This window comes from Hippopotamus amphibius, chromosome 5 (genome assembly GCF_030028045.1).
Source record: "Hippopotamus amphibius kiboko isolate mHipAmp2 chromosome 5, mHipAmp2.hap2, whole genome shotgun sequence".
In the NCBI taxonomy this organism is placed as follows: Eukaryota; Metazoa; Chordata; class Mammalia; order Artiodactyla; family Hippopotamidae; genus Hippopotamus; species Hippopotamus amphibius.
Window position 1 is genome coordinate 33,852,220 of NC_080190.1, and position 19,452 is coordinate 33,871,671.

At 44.0% G+C, this 19,452-nt stretch overlaps 1 protein-coding gene across 32 annotated transcripts in view; it reads left to right on the plus strand.

Annotated features, from left to right (window-relative positions):
- Window positions 1-19,452, plus strand: part of SORBS1 (sorbin and SH3 domain containing 1) — a 221,969-nt gene that overhangs the window by 157,198 nt on the left and 45,319 nt on the right. For 23 of the 32 annotated variants that reach the window (XM_057734708.1, XM_057734714.1, XM_057734719.1 and 20 more), the window contains 7 exons: window positions 2,500-2,547; window positions 2,674-2,803; window positions 4,493-4,607; window positions 9,819-9,902; window positions 13,900-13,965; window positions 14,531-14,632; window positions 18,686-18,735. In XM_057734708.1, the coding sequence (XP_057590691.1) occupies window positions 2,500-2,547; window positions 2,674-2,803; window positions 4,493-4,607; window positions 9,819-9,902; window positions 13,900-13,965; window positions 14,531-14,632; window positions 18,686-18,735 (595 nt within the window). The remainder of the gene's footprint in view (window positions 1-2,499; window positions 2,548-2,673; window positions 2,804-4,492; window positions 4,608-9,818; window positions 9,903-13,899; window positions 13,966-14,530; window positions 14,633-18,685; window positions 18,736-19,452) is intronic. The other 9 variants (XM_057734729.1, XM_057734734.1, XM_057734730.1 and 6 more) reach the window with 2 other exon arrangements.

Here is a 19,452-nt window from a genome sequence, read left to right on the forward strand (position 1 = left end):
TCTTAATAATGGGAGCAGCTGTTATTTTTATTCATAAATGTAGGTAAAATTTTCTTCCATCAGATTTGCAAGACAAACATTAAAAATTAAAAGAATAGATTATACATCACCTGGAACTTGTCCTAATTGCTATTGTTCAGATGAATCTGCAACTTCAGTTTGCCCACTTGAAAGTCAATGAACTGAAATCCAGGTGTCAGGCTAGGATCCCGTGGACACTGGGGAAAATGAAAAGCTTGTTCATGGAGACACCCCTGCCCTGTGCTAGCCTGAGAAGGGGGAGATTTCTTTTTCCACCTACACCGAATAAGAAATAGCTTTAAGAACGTTCAGTCATTCAAACTTCTCTGTTGCCTTCACCCCTCACCCCCCATCTTTTCTACTTCTTCTAACTTTCAAAATACAGAGGTGAATTCCTCAAGCCATGCTAGGGTTTTTGTTTTTGTTTTCCATCTCGGAAGAACTATTTCTCATTTTCCTTTAACAAGTCTTCTAGAATTCCACACTAGAAAGCTCTAGGGAGCAAAAATTTTTAAAGAGCTGAGAATTTTTTTTTAAATCTTTGAATATTTAAATGCCATTTTTCCCCCATGAAAACTTTGCTTCTTACCTCCAGAACGAGGTAATAGTTATAAATTAACCCTCACCTTACCATCTGCTGCTAAGCTGTAATTTCTCCATGATTCAGATATACAGGGTTTTGAGCTAAAATGCTAGGCTGGATTTTAAACAGTACTTACATTGGTTTCTAACTAAGCTAATTTCTCATTTGGCAGGCACCATTTTTCCAATCAAATCTCAGCAATCAAAGCTGATTTTTAGTTTTCTTTGATGCTGTGGCATTTTATCAACATAATAATCAGAAGTTCTGTTAAGAAACAACAGTAAAACAAAACAAAAGCAGGCAACATAAGTCTTCAGAATACTACTCAAAAATGTATATTTCTGGATCCCATTTTATCTCTTCTGCCCTGTTTTCAAAAATTAACATAAATAAGCTTGCATGTTCAGTTTATAGCAGGGAAAGGCTTAGCTATGTTGGTAGAGGAACCTTAAGCCCTGTTCAACTTTAAGGATGAGAATTAGTCAACATCAAAGAAGAAAGAGAGAGGGAGGGAGGAGAAAAGATATCTTGGTACCTGAAGCCTTTCCATTATTGGAACTGGGGAGAGCTGGGGCAGATAAAACGGGGAGAGGAGGGGGAGGTAGAAGGGGAGATAGGCTGTTTTGAATAATACTCGAAATAATAGCAATGTTAGCTTTATTTACATTTTATACAATATACTGGCCTTTTCTGCTCTGAAACTGAGAACGACTTGCGTGGAGATAAGGACTTGACTGACACTTAGCCATCAATATATTACATCAGATTCTCTGACTCGTCCTTGCAGGCTAGTTCATGTGCTTTGTTAAAGCTGTTACCGATTTTAAGGGAAGGAGTTGGGTCTTCATTCCATATTCATAAATTCTGAATTCAGGTTAGCGAGCTATCAGAAAACAGGAGAGGCTGTTTCAGCCTAACTCTTGTTGGAGAAATGCTTTGGAGGGATCATTGTGGGTGTAGTGACTTAATATCCTGGGTTTCCCAGACAGTCTCAGTTGAAAAATCTGTTCCCGTGAGCATACCTGCGGTCTCATTTTTAGTTCAACGCAGCCACCTCCATGAAGGTTCAGGTCTTGGCTGTGCAAGTCTTAGCACCCCACTCAGTAGTCAGCTTATTTAGGGACATGTGCTGTGCCCTTGGAGAGCCATCTCCCACCACAGAAACCCCTGCGTGTTCGATTTGGTCCAGAGTCTCAATTTAGACACTTAAACCCTGAGCGGCACCTTTGCAAAGCAAACGGTATAACCACATCTGCTGAGGGCATGTGGGGTTCCAAGGAAGGAAGGCTACTTGGGGAATCAGTTTGAGGTGAAATCTCAACAAATGATTATGAGGGGTTCTCAGACTGTTTTCTTAGCCGCAGTACCTCTTTGCTAAATGATACTGTATATGGAACGTTAGCATATGAAACAGGTCACAGCTGAGCTGGGCAGCTAGCAACCACACCTCCGGGCCTCCCCATCCCACCCAGCAGGCCTGGGGACCCCGTGAAACTCAGCAGGGTAGACCAGAGACAGCGTGAGCACCCAGGCATCTATCTCAGCCCGTTTCCCACTCAGCCAGGCTGGGGACCAGCTTTGCTCCTGGAAATTCTCTCGAGAGGACCTTGGGCTATTTGCCCCTGTGCATTTCTGGGTGTCGGGAGCAGTCCTCCCTCAGGCGTCATGAATGTACCTTCCTGACGACAGGTCTGTTTGGTTGGGTGGGTTCTCCAAACCCAGCTCTGAACTGTGGTTTGCGGTGGTGTAGCTTCTGGTGCTTGGCTCCTTCTCTGTCCGCTGGGCTCCCTGGTGAGGCTGGATGCCGGTGCAGGATGGTGGCAGTGGGGGACGTGTCACTAGGTTCTCTTACCTTAGCCAGATGCCTCCTGATTACGTTTTGTTTTGTTCACTAGATGATGACTCAGATCTGTACTCTCCTCGATATTCCTTTTCTGAAGACAGTAAGTGACTTAGAATTTCTTGGCTGTGGGGGAGGCAGGGAGGGTGGTGGATGAGGGAAGACGTCTTCCCATTTTCAGTTTTCATCCATTGTAAAAGTCTTTTGCACCCACTTTTTCCTTCTCCAGCAAAATCTCCCCTTTCTGTGCCTCGCTCAAAAAGTGAGATGAGCTACATTGATGGTGAGAAGGTAGTTAAGAGGTCGGCCACACTTCCCCTTCCGACCCGCTCTTCCTCGCTGAAATCAAGCCCAGAGAGGTAAGTGCTCTCATCAGCTCTGTGATTTTAGGCTCTCATACACAATCCCTGGCTCTGGGTCAGGCAGTATTGGAGCCAGGAGTCAGGCAGACCTCAGCCTGAATCCCTGCTCTGTCAGTTATAAGCAGTGACTTGTTTTTCTGAGTCTCAGTGTTCTCATCTATAAGATGGGGATATATTTTACATTCGTAGGGATGTTGCAAGGATGAAACAAGATAGTGCATGTAACATTTCTAGTAGTGCCCAGCTCATAGTATGGGCTTAAATAACGTTGACAATAGTTACCACTTTTTACCTTTTCACAAGAGAAATCTTAGCTGTAGGATTTGTCATGTGTTTTTATACCCTTTGTGCATACTGATGGGGCCCATAGCAGAGAATATAATTTTAAAATGAAGCCAGACTTTTTAGTATCTATGTATTTATTCAACACGTTACCAAAACATAAGGCTTGGATGGTTGTGATATCAGTCATCTTTTAATGCCTGCCCCAAATGACCCAAGTGTCTTTTATTGTCTTACACCCTCTGGAACAACCTCCTATGCCATCTGGACTGGTGTCGCATGCATCTCCCAGCTCCATCTTCCACACTTCTCAACCCAAAAAAGGCCCTGGCCAAACGAAATTGTTTATTTTTGCCTTAAACAGTTTCACACCTCCACACCTTTTCCATCTTCACAGACAAATGAATGGCTATTTTTGAAATCCCACATACACGTAAGCGACATGTGCCTGAAGAGTTTGATAATGAAGTTGAAAGGAAGGCTGGGTACACCCATAAATCCTTACAAGTGCATTCACCAAGCACCCACTGGGCGCATTCTGTGTGCAAATTGAACCAGATGCTATGGAGGAATATATACATACATAAATTGTCGTCCCTGCCCTCAAGAAGCCTTGCAGGAAGAACAGCATGTAATCACAGTGTAAAATGCAATTATGTGCACGCTTAAAAATTTTGCAGATAATTTCCAAGGATTCACGTATCCTCTGAAACCCCTCACTAGATCAGGTTAAGTACCTGGGCCAAAGGCTGCAGTTTTGGTGATTACTGGGCTGGGGTGTGGAATAGGCAAGAAGAACATGGTTGTAATAGCAAATGACATTTATTGAGTGGTTACTGGGGGCCTGGTGCTCTGCTGAGTGATTTACACGCAGGGACATAGTCTCATTTACTCCTGACAACAGCTCCGCTTTTCAGATGAGGAAACTAAGGTAGGTAGAGGCAAAGTCCTTGGCCCAGGTCAGCTGGCTAGCGAGGCCTGTGGCAGGGTTGGAGTCACAGCTGCCTGGCTCTGGGACCTGCATTCTCTCTCACTGCAGTAGCCTGAGTGGGAGGTACAGGCATGTCTGGGGAGTGATGTGCTCCTGAGAGCAGAACAAGGTGAAGGACTTTTCCAGAGCAAGCTTTGCTGCTGCTGTTGCTGCTTCCTTTCTTCTCTTTCTCTTCTCCTTGCTTCCCAGTGCCTGGTTGTGAGCACAGGACACCTCAAGCCTTTTGTGAAACGCACACAGGGATCTAACTGGCTGTTTGAAGACGGAAGCCGGCACAACTGAGTGCTTTGCACGGAGTCCAATTTTGTGCCTCGCGTGTAAAAATTCCTTGATTAGACTGCAGTCAGCCAAAGTCAGACCTGTCGGACGCCAATTTTCATGAAAATAGCTCTAATAGGGTTTTCTTTCTACAGAAACGACTGGGAGCCCCCAGATAAGAAAGTGGATACAAGAAAATACCGTGCAGAACCCAAAAGCATTTACGAGTATCAGCCGGGCAAGTCCTCCGTTCTGAGCAACGAAAAGATGGTAATGTGCATATTAAAGTTCTTTTGTCTCACCTGGCCCATGTCCTTTAATCCAGATGCATTGTGCACTTGGATTACATTCTTTCTCCCCCGAGAGAGACGTGCTTTGTTTAGAAGACAATGAGAATAGGAAGTATTTTTACCCTTTTCATTTTTGCAGGTGTTCACAAAATAAGTCCCAAGAGTCTGCTTTGAAAGAATCCTCTCATTGTGCCTTTGTTGCTCTTTTTGTGCACAGTTTTCACTAATTTTACATTTGGTAAAGTAAAGGTTGATTTCACTTCTGTCTTTTTTTTAAAACATCTAACCATTTGTTTATCAGGCTTATTACTAACCGGACTATAGTTGGGGTTTTTTAGGTGACTCATATTTGAACGTGCATAAAGTTTGTAGAAGTTACTAGTACATCATTAAAAGCCCAATAATTAATATGATGATGTGAGTTGGGGAAATAAAAGCCCCAGGCTGTTAGAATATGTCTTTTAGGTCTTCCTTTTCTGACGAGTGCAACAGAGAGGACGAATTTCATATTCAGCCTGGTTAATAGTTCCCTACACAAGTTCACATCTCTAAGCAATGATCAGTGGAGAAATGGCATTGCAAACCACCCTGCAAAAGCAGGGGAGAATTTTTACAAATAGATTAGTTTCCTATCTGCCGATCACGCTTCCTTTTATCTACCCTTCATTAGAAAAAGCTGGTGCCAGAATTCCGACCGTGGTGAAAGGGACCCTCCAAAGCCCCATAAGCCCTGCAGCCCGGCAGCTGTGCCAGCAGGACGGAATCACCACGCTGGCGACTGATTCTCATTAAAATGCTGTGACCACACTGAGTCCAGAGTCAGCAGGCCTCTGAAAGGCGGGTTCAGGTTATTCTGCCTCCACCTCCTCTGCTGTACATGTTTTTAAGGAATAATTGATTTGACTTTTACTAAAATAAAAAGGTGACATCTTTAAAAGCACAAAGGGATAAGTAATTTTAATTAGGAAAAAAGGTTCAGCAGTTCACAGAAGTGCTTCAGAGTTGTCACTCTTCAGCATTTACTGTGCACCACAGTTATTTTAAGCAAAAAGTTCTGAGAGGAGCAGAGAATTTTGCCTCTGGCTCCACCCTGCATTGGAGGTTCTCTCTCTGTCAGAAGGTAACAAACAAACCTCCCACACAGGTCTTCCTAGAAAGAAAGTCACGTTCTTTGAGTATGTTCCCGACACTTGAATAACAAGGCAGGGACACACCGTCACATATCAGTACACTTCAGTGATTTCAGAGACTGTTCATAGCTGGTCATTGCTTTTATTGAAGGCTTGCCCCTTAATTTCTCCTTTGTTTCCTCCTTTTTCCCTTGGTTCCTAATAATATGACCACTATTCAAAACTAGGGAAAAAAACACATAGTTTTATTTGTCTCATTGATACCACAATGGTCACAATATCTTCTATGTCATAGTCCTTGAGATCATTTATATTGTTTTTACAAACCCCAAAAAGTAGCACACAGTGCCCACGGGGCCCTCTTTGGAGAGTTGTGTGACCATACACATGGACTGCTCACCACGGGCTGGGTGTTTCCCACACAGGAAGCCCTTCGGGTTGTACAGGACCTGGGCTGACCCAGTTAGGACGTAACACCAAAGGCCGGCCAGGGAGGAACATCACTGTCCAGCTCTTTAATTTACTACCTTTCCCTCTGTTTAGCACTGTTCTTCCCAAAGAGTAGTTTTTCATTTTAGAGAGAATCTTCATCTTTTCACAGTCTGCTCTTCACAGAGGTTGAATTAGTCCTTTATTTTTGGATTTTTTTTCCTGCTATTCTTGCCACATGAACAGAAAAGTTGGAATGTGAGTTTCAGTGTCTGAGTCCTGCCTTTTGGTTTCCAGGGTGTGGTTTGCCAGAATTTGAGGAACCCTCTTCCTTCCCCAACCGCCACCACCACCACACGTGTACACACCACACACACAGGTTTTTGTTGTTGCTAACTGTGAATAAGTATACTAATTAGAGACAAATGTAAAATCTAAACGTGCTCTCAGAAATGCACCTCCTTTTAGAGGAGGGAAATCTACTTTTCCCCCCAATTTTTTTTCCAGTTGGAGGTGCTCGTGTCTGCCTAAGCCTGGCAATTTAAATTGTGACCTCACAGGCACATCTGTCTTGTTCCCACAAGGGGTTGAAGGATAGACTGTAAAGGTTGCCTTAGAGCCCTTCTTGTCCCTGGAGCAAACCCACAGCATCCCAGACAGATAAACACTGTGCTACCTTCAGCATCACCCCCCCCGCCCCTCCCGCCAGGAGATTCACAACCTTGGTGACCTATTCAGCTGTTTGGCAAACTCGTATGAAGTTCCTCATATCTGTTTGGCCTCCCTCTTATCATAGTATGAATCCATTTTTTTCTCTTCTCTTGGAATTAGAGATCTATTGGTCAGTCCCTACTTTGTCAGAAATGGCTTTTTTCAGGCTGTGTTCCTTTTCCTTTCCTCCAAATCCCCTTTTGAACTGAACTTCAGCTCGATTCAGTAAATACATACAGTTGATCCTTGCACAACATGGGTCTGAACTGCACAGTCAACCTATACGTGGATTCTTTTCAACAGTAAATACGATAGCCCTCCACGACTGTGCTTGGTTGAATCTGTGGATGTAGAGGAACTGTGGCTACAGAGGGCCACCTGTAAATTACTCTTGGATTTTCGACTGTATGTACCCCTAATGCCCGCACTGTTCAGGGGTCCGCTGTATAGAGTGCCTTTCCTGTGCCAGGCCCTGGGTTCGATGTTGGCGTTCCTGCCCCCATAGCGGGGTAGTGGGAAGCACAGACATTAAAATCATTACTACAGACACGATACATATTTGGAAGTATAAACCAAGGGGATTTACCCAGCTTGGCTTCTTCCCATTTCACGGTCACCTTGAGTTCCTTCCTGACTTTTCAAGTTTGTCCCTTACCTCCATTTTGGCTTGGGATCATTCACGCACTTAGCAGACCCGCCCCCTTCTCGCGGGGAGTATGAGAAATGTAAACAGCACTGGACTAGGAATTGGAAGGTCTGAGTTCTGAGTGCAAGTTCTGCCTCTGCCTTATGTCTTGGGGCATGGCTTAACCTTTCTGAACCGCCGTGTTTTCATCTGTAAAATGGAATTATTATCTGGCCTGCCAGCCTCACTGAAGCATTGAGTGAGAGGATCATGTGGGGGTAATGTGGGTAAAAGATGTACAAACATTACAAAGTGCTGTGTAAATGAACAGGCCATATTCATATTATGTAACGAAAACCTGAAGCTACTCTCCAGCTCCCGTCCAAGCAGCAAAACTGTCCTTCAGGACAGTCAGGCGTCCCTCTCAAAACCTATTCCCAGAGAGCAGTTTATAAATAGTCTTTTTTTAAATAAGAACTTTTTATAAAGTCTTTTAAAATAATAAACATGAAATAAGTTTCATTAAACCCTATCATACAAGGAACTAGGGTGTCCCAGTGTCTAAACTGTTCCTCCTGAGTGGTGGTGTCCTTGTAGATATTGTCCTTATTTCGCTGAATAAATACCGATTCCATTATTTTACATAATTACAGAATCCATTGAAAAGGAACACGCATTCTCCAAGATGTAAGCTCTACGCCCCTATAGACAGTTGGAGGAGGTTTTAATCTGGATGCAGGAGGACAGACTCTGTTTCAGTACATATTTCCCTTTGATTTCAACTAACTTCTCTAAAGTTAGTTTCAGCTAAAGAAAAGTTCTCTGCCATATCTTCCTCTATTTAAAGCAAAAGTAGAGATAATAGTAAAAATTCTTGTAGGGATTTTAAAAGAGTTGGTTACGGTCACTAAGAAAGTTTACAGCCATTTCAACAAGCTGCAAAAGGCCTGTTACCTGAATGTTAGGGAAAAAATGCGTCCGGCAGGAGCTGCTTAGTGCAGGAGTCACTTGGAGATGTCCACAAGACACGCAGTTTCCTTACTGATGTGTCACAGCCCCAAGGGCGTGAAATTTCTTATGATGTTTTCTTTTCTTTTTTTTTTTTTTTCTTATGATGTTTTCAATCGCAGTGGAAAATGTACATTTTCTATTTCATATTGTCAGAATATCACCATCTCTCTCCTTTGTGACTATCAAGATTTTTTGAAACTTATGTACACATAGGAATTAAGCCATGAGCCTCTAACACTTTTATCTGATGTGACCATATCTCCAGTTTATGAAGGGGAACCTGATTTGCTTTCCAGGCATTCATTTTCCAACTAATAATTTCCAGAAACACATGCTCTTCCACAGAGCAAGGTACCAGAATTTTATAAGTATTTGATTAAACATGAAATCCCAAGGAATCAAATTATCAGTCTGTGAACTAGGGTTGTATAAAATGAGAAATCTAACTTGTTTTTGTAACATAACCCAGAAGTTTTCTCCCCCCTGTTGTTCTGTTTTCTGTCTTGTTCAGCTTTTCCCTCATTTTATTTTTTCTCCAGTTCTTTAACATTTATTTCTTAGAACACAAAGTATATATACTGTCTGTATTCATCCCTCACGGATGCTTGTTTAAAATGTTTTTTCACTTGTGTCTTCTGTTTTTACTTACATCATCTTTCACTTTACTCTGTATGAGACATGGTTTCTCACCTACTCATGTGCCATTAAAGATGCAGTATTAACAAATTGGCTTTTATAAAAGTGTCAGTATTTGCTGTTTATTTTGAAAACCTAAGGCAGCCTTGCAAATAAGTACTAAAACTATACTAGCCCATAAAAAGTGTTTGCTCTCCTTATCTGACATAGATGGCTAAATGTTAGATGTGTTCACCAGGTTATTTGCTCGTAACTAATAGCTCTTTGTAAAGAGAAAATAGGGGCTCTTGTTTCTCCCGCCACTCCAACAATTACCGAGGAAGACTGTCATGCCCGTGTTCAGATCTGTTGGAGGGGCAGCAGTGTGGTGCAGCGTTCTCCATCTGCCGTCCCTCTGCCTTGGGACCAAGAATGACTCCCTCACTGCTCCCGACCTCAGTGTGCCTGTTTTCATAAACGCATCCTTTCCCGCCCATTTCAGCTCCCTGATTTTGCTCATGTCAGTAAAAAAAATGAATGATTGCTGCTGTTGAATGCAGGTGCTGTATATTTCTGGAAACCACTGCATCTCTACTGGCCGGTTCCTATGTAATCTCTGCATAATGTTATCCTTCTCTCTCTTCCATTTCCCTATCACCAACCCCTATAGAGTCGGGATATAAGCCCAGAAGAGATAGATTTAAAGAATGAACCTTGGTATAAATTCTTTTCGGAATTGGAGTTTGGGAAACCGGTAAGTTTAATAGCTTCAGTGGTTATAGACACCTTTTTAAATAATGCTGTTGGTGCATTGTTGCTGCTAAAGAATCAGATGTTTGTAAAGAATTCAGAAAGTGGGGAGCAGCCTTGTCGGCTGTCAGTGGTGGGATTGTCTATTCTCACTACAACCTCTGAGCGTCCCATTGCTTTACTTCGCTAAGAAAGTAGAGTGAGCTCTGGAAAGTGTTTCTTGCTAGAAGAGACACGGCTAACTCATTGCCTGTCTCAGGGCCTCTCACCACTAGCAACAAATATCACACACGTTGTCTTGCATAGACTGCATTATTTCAGCCTTTGGTTCAGTTCCTTGACCAAAGTCTTCATGGTGTTCCGAAGACCAGCAGGAAAACACATTACACACTGAGAAAGACCAGCATTGTCACTGCTTTAAATAGAAATTTTAGAAGCACACGTGTAAGGAAAGTGCCAAAGCAAGCCAAAAAGGGCCTATCCACGCAGAGGTGATCCTCTGATGCTACCCTGTTACAGGTGACTTTTAGGGAACGATTTCTATGAGATAGGATAATATTTCCCCAAATTAGAGAGTTAGGAATTCTAGCAAACTTAGTACTCAGCCCAGTAGCCTGCAGCTTCCCTGTGATGTGTCTGAGTTGGCTTTGGTACAAATTGATTTTTTGGCACTTGAAGGAGGATTTTCTTGGCCTTGCACCCAAAGGAGTATCAAACAGAAGGGAGAATTGAGCTCGTTTTTCCACTGAAGATGACTGGAAGCTGACTTTAAAACTTCAGTTAAAGTCTTAATTATTACAGCTGCACAAAGAATTTAAAGGTGGAGGGACTAAGTGTATAGAAATAAAACATTTTATTAGACGTTTGTACAAGACTTTAAGCATTGAATCCGGCTTTTGAATCACCATGATTTAGAATGCACTTTTATTTGCAGATAGCAATTAACTTTATAGTTCAGTAAAATGTTAAATTCCATGGTATGTTTTTCATGAAGATGAAGACAGAGAAACTTAGCTCATGCTCTGGAATTGCTAATTTGATTTAGGGATGCTGAGCTTTGTTTGAATGTTCAGGCATTTTCTGAGTTAGGAGCACCTGACTTGCAAACACCCTGCTTGTAGGAACGGGCTTTCCTCCCACTTTGTCCCCTCCCAGACACTGTCACTCAATATCAGCCAAGCTGTCCTGGATGAACAGCGCCACCTAGTGACCAGCGAGACGGAAACATCCAACCCAAAGTCTGCACGGTCTCCTCCCCTCCCCAAAGCTTTGGTACACACCTCACTTCTCTCTCTCCCTTTTTTCTCTGCTGTCCACCATTCACACGTCAATGGAGTCTACCTCATGCAATCTTTTCCACATGCAAAGATTTAACAGTATCCTAACCCTTTTCCTTTTTAAAAAAAAAACTGCTCAATTATCTCACGAATAAACCTTTGGAAATGTGTAGCTCCCTCTCAACCCCCCAGAAAAATAGCATGATTGGTACATGCAACAATAATGCCATACTTTCATCAAAGAAAGCAAAACATATTAGCTTCAAATTATGTATAATGAGTCTATGCCATTGATTTTTGAAACCCTGTTCAGAATCCACAAATTTCTAGCCATCTCCTCATTTGCCAAATAACTAAATTAGTTTTACTGAAATATTAACTTTTAGGAAAAGTTATGAAGCCATTCTTTTCTAATTAATTGTGACTGGTTTGTTTTATTAAATCTGTCATTGTAAATGATACTCTTTTCCTTAGCAGTACACAGCTTTTCAGTCACAGCATATTTAGATAGCCTCTGTGGATAGCTCGGTAAGTTAACATTGTTTCTACTGGAAACTGTAGTCTGAGCACCACGCAACTAATCCAGACACATGTTGAGAACACAGTCCATTTGTCTACTGGGACCTTCCTATAATTTGTATTCCTGCCCTATTGTCCTAACTGCCTCTTAATTATCTAAAGCCTTAGAGATGCTTTTCCAAAATGTCATTTTCTCTGAAGCCAGATTGTTCCCTGCATAGACCTTAGAGTCCTTCTTAAAAGGGACTAGTTCTTTTTGTGTAAGTCTTTTAAAGTAATAAAAGATGATACTTTGGAAGACTTGCCAAAATAGCTTAATTAATGCCTGTATCCTGAGGAACAGCACTGAGATGAACGGGTCCTCATGGTCTGAGGCATTCTGAGGGTGGGCTGGTTATCTGGTTGAACCAGGTTGATGACTGGGTATTACTCCCAGAGTTTGGGAGGAAGGTGTGATGGGGAGAAATTTTTTCTTCTCTTCCCTTCTCTCCTACCCCAATCAACTCTGGGCCACAAAAGAGAAAGAGACATAAATAAAAGGGGTGTAAACCATGGAAGTTGTTTTGGAAGATTTTTCAGTCATTCAGAAGCAGAATGAAATTAAAACTCCTATCAAATCACGTGGATCATTGTTTCCCCTTTTTATTCCGCATGAACCTAGGACCCACTTCCGCCCCTGCTCCCCCTCCCCGCCCCCCCACCCCGTAAAGTCTGCCCCAACTTTAGATGTTTAGTCTGAACTCCTTTCTTCCTTGGCCCCTTCACTTAAAGCCATCCAAAGTGAGCTGAAGTTTCAGCAAGCTCCTGACTGTAATACCTTTTATGTCTAACGAGTTATAGAATATCAACTAATTTAAGACTCCAGGGACCATTTGGGGGAAGATTATTTAAAACCAATTTAATTTGTAAGCACTGTCTTATTTTTTTGCAGTAAGTAAATGAGTAGGGCTACCATTAGTGACTTGAAAAAGTCTCCATCCCCAGATGAACAATCCACGTGTGTTAAGTGCTTAAAGGTGAATGTTAATTGTCCGTGGCAGTTACTTTACAAATTGCAGAATATACACGTACAAAGATCACAGCACTGACTCGCTGTTGTTCGTGGGGAAGGCACCTTGGAATCAGATTACTTTTCATTTGTAAATTCATTACAAAGTGCCCAGGTGTCAGCTTTTCCTTCTTTTTTCTCCCCCTAATTTCTGCCGAAATTGTTGTGATTTCTGTAAGTAAGCTCAAGGCAAAATGTAAAACTAATTTCAGTGCTTCCATAGAATTGGTTATGATGAAATTTGCACAGAATGATAGGAGTTCTTAATGATCTCATCTCCTCAGAGGTCACTGTGTAAGAAATTTCAAGTCTAAGTAGGCAGAACAAGGTTTACTTAGTGGAAGAGAGGTTGCAGAGCTAGAAGTGGCTTGTAACTTCCAGATGTCCTACCTTCTGGACCCCTCTTAAGACAAATCTCCTGGCAGATTTCTACTTTGGGAATGCAGTTCTAATTCTAACTTGAAGAATTAAAGGAGAAAACAAAAATAATGTGACAGTTCACTGTTTAAATTCAAAGTGTAAGAGAGATGGAAGGTCTAACTCTATCGTCAGCAGTGTTATCAACGTCTCGTTAAACTGTAAAAGGAGATTTTTAAAAAATTATCTAATGAAATTGTTGAGTTATACAGTGCAATATTTAACGCCTGTTTTGGACACAGATTTCGTTGCCACAAACCACAGAAAGCACATTTAGCACCATTTACCCACCCTTGGTCAGATCTCCAAATTCACACATTTATGAAGACATACTGACTTTTACAGTGAGGGAAGACTGCTTCCAAAATGTAGGATCTCAGTGTCGATCTTAGTTGGAAAATACAATGAGGAATTTACGTGTTTGTTTTTGTTCAAGTTGGCGTTAATGCTTTTTTTTCTTTGTTCTTTGTGAAGTTTTCGATATTTAGACTCCAACAGTGATTTACTCTTGAAACGTAGACGTAGAAATAAACCTCCCACTTAACGTTTCCAGCTCCCGAGTTCCGCGGGGTCCCCAGGCGACCTCAGGAGGCGGAGCGCCCGCTCCTCTTGATTTTAGTTCCCTTTCCTGTGTTGAGACAGTTCTCCTAGTGCTGCCCCCTCTTTGTTTGAGCCGGTCTCCATGTTTGTCTTTATGTCTTTATGCTCATTTCTTCATTTCCTCCTCTGCTTCCCGTCAGCCTCCCAAAAAGATATGGGATTATACTCCTGGAGACTGCTCTATCCTTCCTAGAGAGGATAGAAAGGTAATTCCGCTGTGCCTCCTCCCGTGGGCTGTGTGTGCGCGCTCTGGCCTGGCTAGTGTGAGTGTGTTGTGGGGTTCTTTTCTTTTATTAAATCCCCTCTCCCTTTTTTTTTTAAACTTGATTGTAACTTTTTTTTTTGGCTTGGTGATAAAACAGTTTAACAGAGTCTCTAAGACTTACACTAATGTGTAGAGGTTTTTAAAGCAATTACTTACTCTTCTGACGTATAGTACTTGTCATAGTCACCATCCTCTGAAAAGAGAAAAAAATTGGTATTTCCTTAAAGGTAGGTTTTTGTGGTATTTGTAGGTCCTTTCTGTAGCAAGTAGAGTAGAGTTTTGGAGCTCTGATTACCACAGGGTTTATATTCTCTATGCCTAATGTTGCATTCTCTGTTTCCCTGTCTTTAACTCATTTCTAGTAAGCTCTTGTGTTTTAGTCGTGCCATCTTTGCCTTATTAACGTATGACACTAAACAAACTCATTTTTCAAACGTAACCTTCCATGCTGTCTGCCTTTCCTCCTAACTAAGACCCTCTTTCCCATCTTTTCTTTCTTGAACCAGACTAATCTAGAAAAAGATCTCAACCTCTGCCACACAGAGTTAGAGGCAGATTTAGAAAAAACGGAGACGCTTAATAAAGCACCCGGTGCAAACCTGTCACAGGTATTTCCGAGTTTTTCTCATGCCCTCAGTTGCCTTTGCTTTCTTCTTTGTCCTGTTGGTTTTTGATGTAGTTGGGGTGATGGATGCTTATGCTGGTTACTTTTAAGCTGCACGGCTCTCCGACTCCTGTTTTAGATCCACAACCTCCCCCCGCCCCCTGACTCCCCCTGACTTAATTTTTACTTGGATTTCTTTAAAGCTGGGCATCTTCCTTAAAGGGGATTTTTCAGATGCATGCGGGGTGGCTGGTGATTTGACTGCCCCCCTCGCCCTTACCATGCTCTTTCTCTGCTTTTGAGGGGTCACCCTTTCAACTCCCCTTCTGCCCCCTTGGGTTATATGCCTTCTCTGAATATTCAGGGAGCCTCTCTGGGGGCAACTTCCATGTCCTTTTTGCAGCCCTGGGAGATACCAACCTCAGAGATCATTTTCAAAAACACAGCAGCCGTGATTCAAGTACCTCTTACAGGCATGGTGCTGTCAGAGTAATAGTATTTGTAATTTGCAAGGTCAGAAATTTCTTAATGAAAATATGCACTCCGGAGGCCAGACAGCCTGGCCACAAGCATTTGAAACTCAGCCTGCACTGATATTTTTAAAGGGAGCTCTGTCCCAGTGTGGTTTTTTAAAGGATATGTCAGAAAGAGAGAGTCCAAGGTAAATGGGCTCCTGAGGGGAAGAAAGTACTGAGTGTTTGGAAAACTGCCCCCAGGGCTCCCTGACAAAACAAAGGAGACTCTCACAAGGAAAGGGTATCTTTATAGAAGATAAAAAAAGGAATGCGGATGCTGCTGAAGAGGCTAGGAGTCCACAGGCTGCGGCAGCAGGAATGGAAAATGCTAGTGGCCCATGTTACTGCTAAGCAGAACTGAGACAAGCAGGGTCGGGACACCAGTGTGGGTGACTTGGGTACAAAGTCATGTAGGGCCAGAGACTCAAACCAAGGGGTTGTGGCCGCAGCCAAGGGGCCCGGGGTGAGGGGGCAGAAGCCCAGAACCAAGAGCAGATCCAGGGGAGTTAGGGTTTGGGAACCCAGGGTCACCGAAGGATGAGGTAGCCAGCAGCACCAGCCGTTAGACCCCGGGGGTGCACCGAAGGTGAGCGACAGTGCACGCCAATCAGGCAGCTAGGCGACAGGTGGGCAGAGTTGGGGGCTGAATCTCCAACCAGGGCAGAGACTGGCACCAGCTGTAGCTGCCGTGGGAATGGAGGTCTGAGCTGGTTCTGAAGGAGAACTCTGGCTGCAGGTAAGTCCTGAAGTGAGTTGGGGGGCAGGACGGGAGCCCCCAAACGAATCAGCAGGCACGTCTTTCAAAGTAGTCTGATAAGAGTGGTTCTGTAACACGTGCCACGATGGACAGCAGCTAGAGAACCACTGCGTTAACCGCAGCCTCCCTGGGGCAGAGATGGCATCCGGTACCTACAACCCTGCCTGGGGCTAGTGGGTCTGAAGAGGTGTCTGATGCATGACTGGGTCATCTTGACATTGGTTCAGTTATCATTACCCAGAGTCCCTAATGTGTGAGACGCTCTGCGGGAGGTTATAAATCAGCATAAGGGTGGACTTTGCCTTCAAGAACATGACAGCTTAGTCACACTCATAAATAAAACATATCCAACAGTACACAGCAGTGCCTGATGACAGCTAAAATGAATGCTAGGGCTCTAAGGGCTCCGAAGAGGGGGAGTCTTCTGGGGAATCAGGGAAGACTTCTCAGGAGTTGGCCAAGATCTTAAGGGATTGATGGAATTTAAGTACACAGCGAAAGTGGGGGCCATCCATTTGAGGCACGGTAGAGGGCACGAAAGGGAACGTATTTAGGATGGATTCAGGAATAAAGTACATGAGTTCCGCTATAATAGAGAATTTGGGGTGATAATAGTGTGAGGTAGGTTTGGGAGAAGAGGGTTGACCCTGGGTTGTAGAGACTCAGAAAATATGGTTAAGGAGACGATGGATTTTGCCCTCAAGCCAATTATGTAATTCAGGAGGTGTTTTAGGAAGGTTAGTGTCCTCACTCTTAGAGAGGCTGAGCTGAAGGGAAAATCTCCACTCGGAGGCTGAGGGGGCACGGGGGCTCCTGCAGCAGTGCAGGCGTGTCGGGGGAGCACCGCAGCGGCGGCAGCAGGAAGGGATGGGGGTAGACGCGCGATCACAGAGGAAGTTGCCGCGGGACAGTTTAACTCATTGGTGTGGAGAACAGAGAATTGGGAGATGGGACGGAGACACAGACGACTGGGGGGTTTTGGCCAGGAAGCTGGCAGGACGGGGACATCAGTATGTCACGTAAGAAAGGTGGGGAGAGAATCAGTGCAGAGGTAAGGTGAAGAAGGTGGTTTTGGGTTGTTTATTTTCGAGGTGTTGCTTGGGTATCATATAGGGAATATCCAGTAGGCAGTTGGAAATAGAAGACTAGGTCTCACGAGAGGCAGGGGCATCCAACGTCAGTCGGAGTCGCCTGAAGAGAAGTGATGGTTGAAGCCCTGGGGGCAGGTGGAGACACCCGACCTGGGAATAGATGAGCGATTGAAGAGAGGGTCATGCGGAGAGAAAGGATGGGAGACCAGCAGCTACCCATCAGATGACACGGGACACGAGAAGAAGGGGCGGGTCAGAGAAAACCAGAGTGAGGAGGAAACGTGAAGGGTGGAGCAAGTATGAGAGCTGCCCAAGGGGTCCCCAAAATATAGACTCTGAGGGAAGGTCAGCGCATTTGATAACCAAGAGACTTCTGCAAACGTCGGAGGTTGCTGGGTAAACAGCTGATGGGAGCTAGAGTATGTGGTGAAGCATCAGGGGAGCCCCCAGGGGTACAGCACTGATTGACAGCATGTGATGATGGAAGGAAGGAAGGGGGCGGTTTCCAGAGGACTCAGCGGGGTTGTGCAGAAGTTCTTCCAAGATGGAGACCCAGCATGCACAGGTGCCAAGGGTGGGAGACCAGTGCAGGCAAAGGGGCTAGGAGGATGGATGTGGAGGTGAGAGCAGTGCCTTCTCAGGAGCAGCGGGGGTGGGGGGCAGAGGAGGGCCGGGGGTGAGCCCCTGATGAAGGCTGCCTCCCCTCCCATCACCTCCTCCCTCTTGCCCAGTCTCTTCCTTTCCTTCTCCTGGTGTTTTTCTTTCTCTCCTTTCCTCGGGTACCTCTTCTCCAGAGAGCTTGTTTTTCTTGAAGTGACCATTAGTAGAGATAGGAGCTTTTTTTTTTTTTGGCTGTGCTGCATGACTCACGGGATCTTAGTTCCCTGGCCAGGGATTGAACCTGGGCCCCGGGCAGTGGAAGCATGGAGTCTTAACCACTGGACTGCCAGGAAAGTCCCAGGAGCATCTTTAAAAGTTCACTTTTACATTGATTTATTCAACTACCACATTATTTTTAAAATCCGTTTGCCTTCCTTTCTCCAAGACAATAGAAACCCTAAACTCTGTAATTATGCTGATTTTTCTCTGCATAGAGCTCTTGGTTTTCTTCCTTTTGCATAGTGGCCTGTAACTTGATAATATGTTCCCGCCTTCATGCTGAAATGGTCATTAATAGATTTTGTGAAACTGCATTTCTCCCCATTTCCACACTTCTCAATCTGCAGGGGTAAATAAATGATCTAAAAGTAAGGTCTTTTAAAATGCATTTTTGTATGTTCTGTACCTGAAGTGTTGGGTGACCCTCGCTGGTTGTGGCATTTGGGTGCATGAAGGAGTCTGGTGGGCTTGGCAGGGGGTCCGAGGGCGATAAGCTGGTGAGGGGTCCTCGTCACTAATGCGTGTTGCCAAGTGGTGGGCCATCCGCCGAGTGGGCCTGCGACCGGAGATAAACCTAAGGAAGGGGCCGTCTCCCGACCCACCAGAGAGCCTTGGTTTGCAGCCACTGGGAGGCAAGAGCCCAGAATCCTCCTCCAGCACTGAGGCCTTTCCAGCCGAGCTCCCCGTCTCCCAGAGGGTTTTATCTAAATTAAGAAAGGGAAGGGAGTTCTCTCATTTTGCCCTTGGCTTGAAATATCTGAGTCAAAGTAAGTCATCTACATTCTTTTTTTTTTTTTTTTTTTTGACATTTACAGAGCTCAGCAGTCAGCCCCACTCCGGAAATTTCTTCAGAGCCTCCTGGATAGTAAGTTATCACTGTTTACATGGCTTGATGTATTAAATGTCAGAAATGGGAAGAGGCCTGTGTTTTATTTGTATCAGTTGAGTAGCTTCGAGTGATGTGCGGTTTGGTGATAAGTAGCAATTATCATCTTCAAATTATTTTTTTCTCCTCCTTTTCCAAATTAATTTTGTGATGATTCATATTACCTTTGATAAGCTTTTCCCTGTGTTGGCATCTGTACCTTTAGAATGTGAGCTTATTTGTCTGAATTCAGAGGCAGAGTTCTCCTGTGCTGATTCTCAGAGGGAAGAGGGTATATGACTGAGACAGGCCGTATCTGATATAAAGGTGGGGGTGGGGTGGGGTCCTCGGACTGGACCTGTCACAGGGCAAGATGGGGCTGAGAGGGGGCTACCTTGTCTGATTCTTAGAGATCTGGGTTTATTCCCCCATACCAACTCTTAGAGAATTCTGCCTGGATGATGAATGCACACCCCATACACTTCCTCATTGGGTAACCACCAGCCTCCTTTCCCCTGCCTCAAACCATCCCATGTCCTCTTCCGTACTGCTTCTCTCCACACTTTGCTATGCAACTGTTATCTCAGCTGAAAATGTTCTAGTGCTGCCCCCAACTGAACGTGGTGACTAGCCAGCCCTTTAGCTTGTATAAATGGGCCCTACTGGAGCCTTCTTATACCCCGGCTCATATTAGTATCTCTTATGGCATTTGCTTCT